The sequence below is a fragment of the Abramis brama genome, assembly GCF_963993115.1.
Source record: "Abramis brama genome assembly, chromosome: 11".
In the NCBI taxonomy this organism is placed as follows: domain Eukaryota; kingdom Metazoa; phylum Chordata; class Actinopteri; order Cypriniformes; family Leuciscidae; genus Abramis; species Abramis brama.
The window spans coordinates 8583451-8597512 of NC_139973.1; the positions used below are offsets into that span (position 1 = coordinate 8583451).

The window sequence follows — 14062 nt, forward strand, 5'->3', positions numbered from 1 at the left end:
AAACAGACATGAATTTAATCAATAAAAACATTTTATATTAAGACAGCACAGAATGCTACTTTATTTTGTTAACTTTATTTATTTATTTAAAATAATTTATTTGTATTTTATTTCTAAAAATATATATTTTTGTTAATGGAGCAATTTTAAAGCAAAAAATAAATTAAAAAATCATAATGTTTACCAGAAAGAAAGCAAAGCTATTGTAAGTTTGACATGATTCATTAACAGTTTTGTACGGTTCTATACTACCTGGAGTGGCAATTATGACATTATGTTTAAGCTGCACACAACCTTGCTATGCCATATATGTCATAACTCACAGTGAGGACGTCATAACAAGTGTCTCACTTGACTTGTGTCCTTGAGAGACATGACATTTCATGATTCATGTGATTGTGACCTTCTGCAATGAGCACCTCATTGTAGAAGGTCACAGTGGCATTCCATGAAAAGTCAAGCTTAATTTGAAATGTATGGCATTGTTGTATTAATAACCTTTACCTTTATCCTCTCCTCAAATCATTTTTCTTTTAATTTTTTTAAATTGAGCGTTTATCAGAGTGGTGCAAAACTTTGTTAGTTTTGAAATAGAAATTGGAACACACACAAAAACATTTACTGGATTCAAGGAGTTTTTCTAATAATAATAGTAACAAATTGTTTCCTCGCAGGCATGAATGGGAAAATAAGAAAATGTTTTTTATTAGCCTATTTCCACTTTCCAGAACACACACACACACACACACACACGCACACACACACACACACAAATGAAAGGATACGACCATAGAACATCCCAAATGCAGAACACACTTACATACATACACACACAAACACACACCTAGAAATTCCCTTTGTTTTTCTCAGAATTGGTAAATATAAACTTGCAATTGCGAGTTATCAGGTCCAGTTCTTAGGGGAGAAAGTCAGCTCACAATCCCGAGTTTTTATTGAGATTTTAAATTTTAAAGTCAGAATTGGCAGATATAAACTCACAATTACGAGGAAAAAAAGTTATATTTCACATTCTGAGAAATAAAGTCAGAATTGTGAGACATAAACTCGCAATTCTGACTTTATTTCTCAGAATTGCGAGTTTATATCTTGCAATTCAGACTTTATAATTGCAATTGAGAGTCTGCGAGTCTTGCAATTCTGAGAAAAAGTCATAATTGTGAGATAAAGTCGCAATTACCTTTTGTAATGTTTTAGTCTGTGGCGGAAACAAGCTTCCATAGATATCTAACACACACACTGAAGTCTTTTTGGATTTTCTGTCTTTGCAATGACTGTATGAATAAATATGCATTCGTATGCTGTGAAACTGAAAACACTTCTGTAGGATAAAGGAAAACGGGAGTTTGCCTTGCCAAAGTAGATTGTCTGTTCCACTATTTGACTTTGTGCAGAAAACAAGCAGTTTGAAAAGCACTGGATTGGTGTCGGTCTTAAAGGATTCATAGGTCTTATCCTAGGTTTATTTAAATTAACATTTGTGAAGAGAAATGCAATCATACGAATGTGTTAATTGATCTCAAGACTCTGTACGTGGCACTGGAGTGTTTGCCAGCCAAAAGGATAATAAAGCTTTCAGAAGGAGGTCAAAGGATTTGTAGCTCGGAACGGAGCATGTGAATTGTGAGCATGTGATTGAATTGATTTATTCATTGAACATCTTACTTCAGTAGTTAGATTCATATTCACATGGCTCTTGTGAAATGGGTCGTCTATTGTTTGTTGTTATAGGAGTGTCAAGCATGCAGTCAATATTATACAGACTAGCGAATGAGTAAATGGCGAGCCTTTTTGGAGGTGGTGAAGCGGGTTATGCGGTTGTCATATTTCAGCCTTTTCTGATAATGATAATTAATAATTCAGGGGTCACACTGTGTGATTAGAGCACTTTAATTAAATGTGGGATTTGCTGTCTGTAAGTCAACTAACTTTGAAGGAATAGAAAAATGTTGTCATAATTTGCTCACCCTCGTGAATCTGATTTATGGCACACAAAAGGAGTTATGTCCTTGTATACATTGATAAATTATATACATTACTATTTAAAAGTTTAAGGAGAAGTAAGATTTTATTTTTTAAAAGTAAAATTTATGGGGGAAAAAATGTATGTAAATGTATGGGGAAAAAGCAACCAGGAGAAGCATATAGCATCTCCTTTAGTTTTGCATAGACGAAAGAAAGTCATATAAGTTTGAAATGAATAGGGTGAAAAAACTGATGGATTTTTCATTATTGGGTGAACTTTTACTTTAATTGTTTCTGTCATCAAGGCAGCCTTGGGAATCTATTAGCCTTGGGTAATGTGTGTGGTTTTAACATGCAAGTGTAACATTACATTTATGTGTATTATTTAATATGTCCATAATCTACCCTTTATCCATTGTTTGATTGATCAATGTGCTTTCTTTCCACAGCCACACCTCATTGGCTGCAAACAACGACAGACACAGCATTGTCCATTGAGGAGAATCTGTTTTGGGAGTGCAAAGCCAATGGGAAACCAAAGCCCTCTTATAGCTGGCTGAAGAACGGAGAAACTCTTATATCTGAGGTACTTTAGGGCTTTATCTGCTCTTACTGTACTGTAGTTCAAGGTCAATGCAAACATATTCTCATTGCTGACATAAAAGCGAGGGGAAAAAAAGTTTAAGTAAAATCTGTTTAAGTAGGAGAGACTCCCATCAACCAACAAAAGCAGTTATAAGGCAGCTGAAAGACTCCATTAGATGTGACCTGCATTCAAGCCGAGAGTGACCCGCGCCTCCTCCCCTCCCTTCCATCACACATCACGTCAATCTCTCCTTGTGACTCTTTGTGCTGAGGTCAGCCCTTAAAAACAGCCGATAGGCTTAAATGTCTGCTATGCCATTAGCAGAACCATCAACTCAACACCTCCCTTCCTGTCTCATATACTTTTCCGACTGGGCGCCCATGCCAAATGAATTGGCCATTAGTATTTTACTGTTATGTTCAACGTTTCTTTTCTGTTCATCGGAGCAGAGGGTCAGCAGTTTTTTTTTTTTTTTTTCTCTTTCTGCTTTGTAGCCTCCTCCACCCTCTCCAAACCCATCCGTAGATGTTCAACCCGACAGACTTTCAGTGTTATAAAAGTGTTTTTATTGATTGATATTGAATATACATTGTCTGATATTGGATATTTAATTTTTCAGTTCCCATATTTTTACATTTAAATCATTTAATAACTCTGTCAAATGTATAATTTGTGACAAATCTTAAAATTAATATCCATTTTCATAGTTTTAATGTTCAAGTTGAAATGGATGATTTCACTTGTACATTTTTAAATGATTGATTTTAGTTTTACATTTTTTATTTCGACAAAATCCCATAGACTTACAGTAAAGCAGCATTATTTTAGTATCTTTGAGATACTATTATGAGTTTTATTAATAATGTTTTTATAATTTCTGTTTTCATTTTTAAGTTTTAGTAATTTTGTTGTGTTTTTGTCATATTAATTACTTTTATTTATCATTATTTTATTAGTTTTTAAGCATATATAGTTTTTTCTTAGTTTTTATTTTAGTACATCAAGTTAAACTAAATGAAAACGAGAGGTTTCATTGGCAACTAGCTGACATTTAGGTTTAAGTTTTTTAAAAATGTATAACTTTTTTTTATGATTTTAGTTAACTATAATAACCCTGCTTTTAAGGAGGGACCCAAACCATATCTATAGTGACCAGAATATCAATTTAATCTTAATTTAATTCAAATCAAAATAATCTTTTGACTTTTGACCAGTAAGCAACCATGAAATCAAGCAACCCATCAACCACATAGCAACCATTTTCCTGTGATTTGTTTGTGAATGTGTCTACAGGGCCGAGTGCAGATAGAGAACGGCGCTCTCTCCATCTCCTCGCTAAACCTCTCAGATGGCGGGATGTATCAGTGTGTAGCGGAGAACAAGCACGGCATCATTTATTCCAGCGCCGAACTGATGGTGCTTGGTACGACCTCTGCGTTCCCACTGCCTGCTCTCCATCCTTCATTTGAATGATAAAACTTTGAGTAGTCACAGCCCAAGCTCAAATTACAAAGCAGCACTGAAAACATCCATGTGATTAAGTGCTCCATTGTAACACTCATATTTCCCCATATTGATTCTGAAATGTATTCATTTTAATCAGAACACATTGATCAGTATTGTTCGTGCGAGGCCAGTGTAAAAAAAAATGGCGTCTTTTTAAGATACAGCACAGAATGGCACAGCAAAATGTAGGTTTAGTTAAAGACAAATGGCCTGGAAGCAGCCAGTGGAAGTGGACAGCTTTATTTGTTAAGTCCTTTAGACTCTTCTAAAAGGCTTTCTTCCTTTTTTTTTTTTTTTTTTTTTGCCAGAGGCTGTTTGAACGTCAATTGCTGTTCATCACAGATTCCATTGAGTGTGAGTCTGAGGACTAAATCTCTCTGTCTCCTACAGCCTCTGCTCCCAGCTTCTCCCAGAATCCTTTGAGCCGAGTGCTTAAGGCTCGCTCGGGTAGTGACGTTAGCCTAGATTGCAGACCACATGCTTCACCCAGAGCCATTAGCCTGTGGAAAAAAGGGACTGAGATACTGCAAAGAAACGAAAGGTATTTAGCTTTTGAGTTTATATTTTATCACACTGAAGACTTTGGCCATGTGATTTATTTATTTTTTTGTGATATTTATCAATTATCTATTACGCTCAAGGATTTCCCTCTTCCCCAATGGAACTCTTAAGATCGCCAACGTAACGAAGCGAGATGGAGGTACTTACACGTGCATCGCTAAAAATCAGTTTGGCACAGCTAGCACAACAGGAAGACTGATAATCACAGGTGAGTCATTGTGTTTTATATTCTTGATCAAAGTGTTTTAGTGCATATTGAGATTCGAATTCTGCTTGCAATATTTTCCAGATCCGGTTTCTCCACTGTTTCTCTCACCCCACTATTTACTGTGCCCCTTTTCTATTTTCCATCACAAATGAAAAAAAAGAAAAAAAAAGAAAAAAGCCAAACAAAAAGAAAAAAATATTATTCTCCAAGCAATGATTGTTTTAAAAAAAAATCTGATTCATTTTCTCTCAAAAATGTTTTGGGATTCTTTTGATAACCATACATTTAGCTTTAGACTCTAAAGTAGCTTTGGATGAATAACAGCTTTATTTTTGCTGTGCAGAAAATACACAGCCCAGTTCACTCTTATTGTTGACTCAGATACTGTACTCTTGATGGCTTAACTATGAAATGCCACATCTGGCACGTATCAAAATGCATTGCTTCAGCTGTTTCAAGAAATGCATTAGCCAACTGACATCTTCATTCTTCTAAGTTTCTGTTGTCATCATTGTCAGCCTTTCAAGTCAAAAAATCACAAAGCATAAGATTTGTTTTATATAATCAAGCAGACTGAGAAGTCTCACACAATGCCTCTGCTCTGTTTAAAGACAAATAGCTTTTGTTGTCAAGTCTCTATGTCTAAAAGTTTTAAGAGATCTTTTCAAACTCTAATTTAAGTAATAGTTCACCCAAAAATGTTAATTCTGTCATCATTTACTCATCATCATGTTGTTCAGAACTCGTATGACTGAAACACAAAAGGAGAAAATATGAAGATTGGACTCACTGTAATTGCATGAAAAACATTTCTTATTAATTTCTTAAATTCTCATTTTGTGATTTTCACTGAAGAAATACAGTTTGGACAGCTTTGGAACTACATGAAGTTGAGTAAAAGAAATATTCTCTTTGGGTGAACTGGCCCTTTAAGTTAGCCGCCTATATTGTGGACGTGTAACATTCTCTTCTCTAGTTTAGTTCATATGCCCTCTTGCTTCAATCTTCCACACAGTTCAGTCCATGTTACACTAATTACTCATTGTTAAGGTCATCCTTAATTGCTGTGGCCATTATCCATGTGGATTGTTATATCCTCGTTAAGCTATAGGATGAATGTTATTCCTCACATTTGTTCTTCATCACATAGTTTACGGGTTTAATCAGCAGTATTTTCATGGCAAATCAGAAGAAACTCATTAGCCATGTACCATCGAGACCTCTGTGTGAGCCCATACTTTTTTTGCAGGGTTTCTCTTTCTTCTCTTCCTTGTATTTTTCTCTCATTATGTTTTTGTCATGCACCGGCAGTTGACCTCCTTAATGTAATTTAATTAAAATGACCTTTCCCTCACAAAGTGCCTTCACCCAACTGTATTCTGCTCACAGTAGACATGCTGCCAATTCATTTGGCTCTTATTAAAATCTACTTTATGTTCTTCTCAAATTAATAGTCCCCATATGGAAAGACAGCAGCCAAAAATCTAAGTATAGCACCTAGAAATTATGATTATTTATTACAGCAATAAACCACCGCAGGCTGTGGTAAAATTGCTAACCCACAGCCTCGAGTGCATGGCCTATTGCTCATCAGGACCATAGCAATGTAATACACTGATGTTCAATACATATATACATATTAAAAATATGTATATACATAATAATGATAATCACAATAGGATCATTCTTACCATGCAAATTATTTTTATGTCCCAATCATACAGTATTTGAATTCATGTATTATATAGGTAAAATATTGTAACAATTTTTTTTGTTTTATCACAAAATATTTTAATTAATTTATAAATAATGTTTAAATAACATTGGTGTCTAATTTTTAAATTAGTGGTGTAAAATTCTAAATTGTAAAAATGAAATGTATGCATATTTTATGTTATATCATATGTTATAAGCAAATTTTCCTCTGGAATATGTTTTTATTATTATTATTATTGCTGATTCATTTCTATATTTTTTTCCTCATGTCCTCAATATAATAATTTTAGTCTTTTGTTTACTTTTTAACAGTTTAAATGTGGCTCATCCAATCAAGCCTTGTATTATAAATAAATGAATTTATTAGTGTATTATTTGCATGCAATTTTGGGTTAAAACGTGACTTTTAACTATTTTGAAATATTTGTATTGATGCATTTCATTATTTAGTGAAATATAAATATATAAATCATTATGAAAATATAAATAAATGAAAATATAAATAAATAATATACATATATTTATATTTAAATATAAACACATAAATAATGTATTTATAATTGACATTTGTCTCAATTGTTGCGGTGGATTTTAGTATTATAATGCAGAATAATTATGCAGCCTACCCTTCTGGAACAGCCTTTGGGTCGGGAACATGATGCCTTAAAATGCTTTCAGAGACAGCTCGCTAGGTTTTTGGAACAGAGTGATTGTCTTGTTATTTGCCTGGTCACAGAAGAAGTTCTCTCGCTTTAGTTTGTGTCCCAGAGCTAAACTGACAGACTGTGTTGGCACTGTAACTAACAGAGCCCACGAGGATCAGCCAGGGCCCCAGCAGCACTGAAATCACTGTGGGGGAGAGCATCGTGCTTCTCTGCCAGGTGACTGCCGATCCAGCCTTGGACGTGGCCTTCTCGTGGGCCTTCAACGGTCAGCCCATCGATTTCCATCAAGACGTGAACCACTTCGAGCGAGTGGGAGGGGTGAGTATTGTGGTTTTAGGGCAATATGGCAACCTCAGCACCCTCATCCCACACCACCACCTCCAAACATGAAACATTTATAGGGAGCGTATCTTGGAAAACAGGATTTTCCTTGCTGTTTTGAAAAAAAGGGTTTGATGTACTGTGTAGACATAATCTAACATTCACAAATCATTTATGAAGACTTGACTGCAACAGTAGCAAACAGGTCTGAAATGAAAGACTAAATTGCAGTGCAGAGCAACACAAGTGTATTTCATAAAAAAATAAATATGCTCAGAATTTGTAGAATATTACGCCCATAAGGGGACTTGGTGGTGGAAAAAAATATGAGATGGGAGGAAAAATAATAAATCTATGTTTTTGCGCTCTCTCGCAAAAGTTTTGCGTTCCCCTGAGACACTTTGCGTTCGCGTTTCTCTGGGGAACCCGAAACATTTGCGATTGAATGCAAAAGCACTGCCAAGTAAGTGTTCCTCCCATCTCATTTTTTTCTTCTTCACCATGTCCTTTTAGGGGCTCCGTAGAATATGGTCCTTTTAATGAAGTACAAGAAATTTGTCAGGAGAAGTCTGTACAAGAATTTGCGTGTTGTAATTTCTTAACAAATTCAAAGTAAGATGAGTTTATTTGAGCCAGAGGAGATAGAAAAAATCTATTTGTTATGTTTTGTTTTGTTTTTTGTGCTCATCAGTTGAATCAAACCAAAGAACCCAGCATGTAATGCAGTTCATTTTATTGAATAAATCACGAGCACTTGGACTACTGTAACTGGGTTTTAATCTAATCATTGTGCTGGACAGGAACAAGCTATTTGGACTTTGAATGATCTCCCTCAAAGAGATTTGCCAGCTGTTATGTCTGTCGTTTGATATTCATCCCATTCTTGGGATGAATTTTGCCTTCTTGTTCTGGGTCATTCTATTGCTGAACTACATTGAATGTGAATGATTCAACATGTTTACCAAACAGCTGTTCTTTACAAACTCAACCAGGGAAAGAGGCCAGATCAATTAAGAGTCTTGTTCCCATTTTACCCCTCCAGTTTCACAGGACGTTTTACATCTCAGGGTAGACAATTCCTTATTGCAGCAGGACTCCAATGAATTAAAATCCTGCCTTATAAGAAATGCTTTGTGCTGTCACATTCCATTTAGCTGTTTTAGTTTAGATTTTTCCTTGGTTGGCTTGGGATTTGAACAGAATAATAAACAGCTCTTGATCATTTAGAATCAAGGATTTGAAACCTGGGTGCAGTCTAAGGTTCTTGAAAGCCTGTCTGAGAGGGCCTTTAGATGGTTCATTTAATAGGCAAATCGTAACTTCCTAAATTTTATTGAGCTGAAAAAGGATATTATATTATATTATATTATATTATATTATATTATATTATATTATATTATATTATATTATATTATATTATATTATGGTCCTATAACTTATGTCTTTTAAAAACATTTGTATATAGAATATTATAAAATAAATGATTAAATATTAATATTATTTATTATAAAATAAATACAAATAAAATATTGCATTTTTCCCCCACACGCCTTGGGCCCATTATCATGATCTTGATTCGGGCCACTCAAACCCACGGCCAGGCCCTGCCTTTTATTGTCATGTGATGGTGGCTGCGTAATGTTCATACATGGGCTTCTCTCAAGGGCAATTACACATGACATTGACATATGCAGATGGGGGTTATAATGAGATATGGCTTTCACGGATTCACACTTTCTCTGCCCCCAAAGATTACACCTTCCGTCTTAGCAGCCTATGATGAGTGCATTACCATAATTAAACATCACCCGCTCCACAGTCTTCCCTGTCCAACCCTGAAATTTTGGAATCCATTGAACCATGGAATGGGCTCTCTTATTGATAGTGATTGAGTTTAAGGCATTTTTTTTTATAGGAATTGAACTTGATTGAGAGGAAACCACAGTCAAACATAAGTGCTGGTCGTGTTTTGAGAGCATGGAGGGCATCAGACACGTTTATGTACTATTACAGTAGAGTAGTGGTCTGTGGTTTGGGGATGGTAGACCACTAGAGATATCAATGTGATATGTAGGATTTAGCTTCTATGAACTTCTGGGCATACTTTATTTAAAAGCCAGGGAGAAACACAGAGATAAATTGTGTCTGCAGTCTTGGAGTTTCATCATTTATTCTATTTAAGAAAAAAAATAATTGTTTTATTTTATTTTAAATATTTTGTTATTATCTTAATAGGAAAAATAGCATAAATAAAATGTTTATTTATTAATTCATCAAAACAACAGCATTCATTCAGAAAACCCTGTCAATTAAAGTCTTTAAATTTAATTTAATTTGCTTCTTTCGCACGCTGTGCTGTCTTATGCTTAGCTGTGTCTTATCATTTAAAATGAAGTCTGTACCAGAAATGCAGAGTCTTTATGACTTATCTGCTTATGCTTATCTGAAACAATATTCACTCTCTCTCTCTGCATGTTCTTTGTTCATTTACCTGGTCCTGGCTTATGTAATTGTGGAATAATTAGTATCGTCTTACCAATTAGCCACAGTGTGTGTGTTTTACTGAGCTCCTGTGTGTCTGAGAGAGCTGGATCTAAGTGAATCCCTGAGGCTACTCACCGAGGCTGTTTATGAAGGTCCACACATATCTCAAGTGCACAGCAGCCATTTTAAAGGGATGGATGAGTATGCAGAAATCTGCAGATAGCATGACAGGGAACATTATTGCACCTGCCTTTATTTTGGTGATAATTACATAATAAAATGGTAGCACATATTGTTTTTGAAAACAGGTACTTTGTTACTCAAGCTATAATAACTCTGCAGTTGCAAGTGTCCCACATATGTGTGTGACACAGATCTGGTTTGTTGGATGACCGTGTAAACAGTAAAAATCACTGGATGTGACATTTACAATTCTGATCTGGGCCACTTACGTATGTGGGAATAAATCTGAATTATAATTTTTTTTGTAGTTTGACTTTAGTGTGAACACTTGGCTCATGCATTTTATTTTATTTTTTTATTATTTTTTTTTACATCAATCTAATGCCAATTTCAACTTTATTTTATGCTTGATTTACCTTTGGTGTGAATCATAAAATAATTTATATTGAGTCCTGTTTAATTTGTAGTACCTGAAGACTAAAAATGTACTGTTTAATGTTATTTTTTAGTATTATTTTTCTTTATTAATTTTCATAATAATTTCATAATGTACTTTGTGAAGTCAGAGTATGTTTGTACAGGTGTGCTGAGCAGAGATATGGGATGGGCTATATTTTGCATTTACAGTAAGTATGTGTGCAATGCAACGTTCACTGAGCAGAGATGTTCCAATGATGATGATACTTCAAATGTGTACAGTTGGCATTTTCTTTACAAGTAAAGAAATGTTTTCAACTGATGCAAATGTACCAAGAATGTATACACAGAGGGATAGTTTCTTAATATGGAAAGTGGATTGTACCATGTGTAAGCATGAAGTATACGTTCCATTTTTAAAAATAAGCAACATGTTTTTCTACCTTACAAGGAAGTTGAAAGTCGCTCAGTGGTGTATATAAGCTCAATCTTACTGTACTGTGGCAGAGAAACACAGAGAACACATAGACCTAGCACGAATACAACATCTTCTCAAGTTTCTCTCCTCTGCTGACATGTGTGAAGAATAAAGATTTTTCTTGGCAAGATAACTGGTGCCCAGTTCCGTGAATCAAATAATAACAGGGAAAAAGACTTAATTCCAAGTCTACAGTACCTGTTTGCGTCTCCTTTTCTCTCATTTTTGGAAATAGTACCAGAATTTAATGGCACGAGCCAAAAATTACAGTGCTTGAGGTTATGCATTGATTCATGAAATATGCCCAGACAGCAACATAGTGTCGGCCCATATCTGGCCCACATCTGGTACGTGTGGATTCCATGACCGACTCTATGTTGCTGCCTGGGTGTTATGAATGATAATGCATCACACTTATTATAAAACTAGTGTTTATCATTAGAGATAGGGTTTTGTGTCTTGTGCTGTAACAACATGATAAATTATTAAAGCAGTAATCTTTGTATCGTGTTTCCACTTTTCCAACAGAGCTTTTCCGGTGATCTTATGATTCGAAACATCCAGCTTAATCATGGTGGGAAATACGTTTGCCTTGTTGATACAGACGTCGAGAGTTTGTCTGCTGACGCAATATTAGTTGTTAAAGGTAGGAACAAATTGTCTTCGGTTTATGTCTACATGCACAATATTTGCTTTCTTCCACAGTGAAGAGCTTCCTGCGAGGTGTGTATTTCAATAAAAGGGCACTGCTAATGTAGCAAGAGTTCAGAGAGTGCTAAATGTGTCACTTGGGATGTTTTATGGGGCCTCGTCTTTGCTGCTGCGTTTTTGTGAGTCACATTGTTATTCATGGTCATTACACATCACGGTTCTGTCCCAGGTGTTTGGAGAGGAGCTGTTTATCATAGAGGATGTCTTTAATTGGCTCATTTACACATTGGCTAAGCAGCACAACAGGCCCTAGAATGCAGTGCAAATGAAGAGAAAACATTTAATGGCAGAAAGTTGTTTGGAGCAGAAATGTGAATCATTTAGTTGCGCATATACAAGCATACACACATACACACAACTTGTTGCCCTTGCTAAAACTGATGAAAACATACACAAGCACAAGCTTGCCATGACTAACACCTTAGAACACACACTTCTAAACAATAGTCTTCTTCTAATCAGAGTGAGGCAGTTTCCAAGTCATCAATATGCACAGTGCATGGGCCAAATGTAACATTTGAGCAGGTGTGACATATAATCAAATGCTCCTAATTAATTCAATTCCTTATGGGTTATGTGATTGAGTCAGGTCCCCCCAGCCCCCCAGACTTGGTCGTGGTGGAGGAGGTCACAGACAGCACGGCCCAGCTGTCCTGGAGCCCAGGCCAGGACAACGGAAGTCCCATAACAGGATATGTCATCCAGGGCAGGACTCCCTTTACTGTCGGCTGGCAAGCTGTCGACACAGGTACATCGCCCAACTCTTTGTCTGTACATGGAAATAATATCCATGTGATCAGCACATGGAAATAATAAATAAAATAAAAAATACAATCTCAATGAAAAAGCTGAATTATGATTTTATTTTATAAAGTTATATATATTTATAAACATATAAAGCCTACAATGTATGTAATATTAGTTTTTAGTATATTTGTTTTCTATGGAAGCTTGTTTCTGCCACAGAATAAAAAATAAAAGGTAAAGGTAATTCCAACTTTTTATCTTGCAATTCTGACTTTTTTCTCAGAATTGCATGATATAAACTTGCAATTGTGAGTTATAAAGTCAGAATTGTAAGATATGAATCAATAGGATTCAATATACATTTTTATGAAAGTCAGAATTGTGAGATAAGTGAGAATTGAAAGTTTATATCTCGCAATTCTGACTTTATAACACGCAATTGCGACTTTATATCACGCAATTCTGAGAAAAAAAATGCAGAATTGTTAGATAAAAAGTCACAATTACCTTTTTTATTTTTTATTCAGTGGCAGAAACAAGTTTCCATCATTTTTTTTATTTAGTTTTATTTTATTTGTATTTCTGTTTTAATTTTAGTGCTTAAACTTGAACTTGTTTTAAGTTAGTTGCTATTGTACTTTACTGTTCTTCTTATCCTCAGTTCCTGAGGTGATCAATGGGAATACTTTGACTGCAACCGTAGTGGGTTTAAACGCCTGGGTGGAATATGAGTTCAGAGTGCTGGCCAGTAACAGTGTCGGCATGGGAGAGCCCAGTCCCCCATCTACCAAGATCAGAACAGAAGATGCTGGTGAGTATGCTAGTGTGAGACTCCACTGGATCTCTTTCTATTTCAGACAGGCACTAAAATTGAAAGCACTGGAGCAAACCATACATCCTCAATTCTCCCGTCATCTGTCACATCCATCACTTTTACTGCACATGCAACACTCAAATCTATGCATTCTTTTATTCACAAATTTCTAAAGGGGGTGGTTTAAAGAAGGTAAGAACCTCTGTGAGAGTGATGGTTTAGAGTCTTAATGTGATGAAAATTTAAATACACTTTTAATGCTCAAACTTGCAATGAAAAATCCCAATCAGAGCTCTGCCGGCAGCTTTTTAATCTCTTCTTTGGGTTTTTGCCTGCAGTACCTGACACGGCTCCCACTGATGTTGGAGGCGGAGGAGGTACAAAATCGGAATTAGTGATAACATGGGAGGTAAGTCATTTGTCAGATTTTACTGCTATCTCGGCCAGCCTGGGCTAAATGCCGGTGCTTAATTGTGTAGAATGAAATGTAGCCATTTTATGATCGTTGTAGCTCTCCCTCCTGTCCTCTGGACTCCAGACTTTACTACTTCTCCAAATGGAAGTCAGCTCAAGACCAGAGAGTTTCTTAGAAGTTTATTTCTCTCACAAATAGGCTTGATTCTGTTCAGATACAAAATGGAAGAAGTAAGGGTTTAGCAAGGGAAAATTCTGACATTCTTTT

The 14062-nt window shown here is 35.6% G+C and overlaps 1 protein-coding gene across 1 annotated transcript in view; it reads left to right on the plus strand.

The window, feature by feature from the left end:
• Positions 1 to 14062, plus strand: part of cntn3b (contactin 3b) — a 67675-nt gene that overhangs the window by 40984 nt on the left and 12629 nt on the right. Inside the window, exons 9-17 of the mRNA XM_084129139.1 lie at positions 2433 to 2569; positions 3863 to 3992; positions 4466 to 4616; positions 4717 to 4844; positions 7368 to 7543; positions 11637 to 11754; positions 12409 to 12567; positions 13228 to 13377; positions 13719 to 13789. Coding sequence (XP_083985265.1) covers positions 2433 to 2569; positions 3863 to 3992; positions 4466 to 4616; positions 4717 to 4844; positions 7368 to 7543; positions 11637 to 11754; positions 12409 to 12567; positions 13228 to 13377; positions 13719 to 13789 — 1220 coding nt within the window. The remainder of the gene's footprint in view (positions 1 to 2432; positions 2570 to 3862; positions 3993 to 4465; positions 4617 to 4716; positions 4845 to 7367; positions 7544 to 11636; positions 11755 to 12408; positions 12568 to 13227; positions 13378 to 13718; positions 13790 to 14062) is intronic.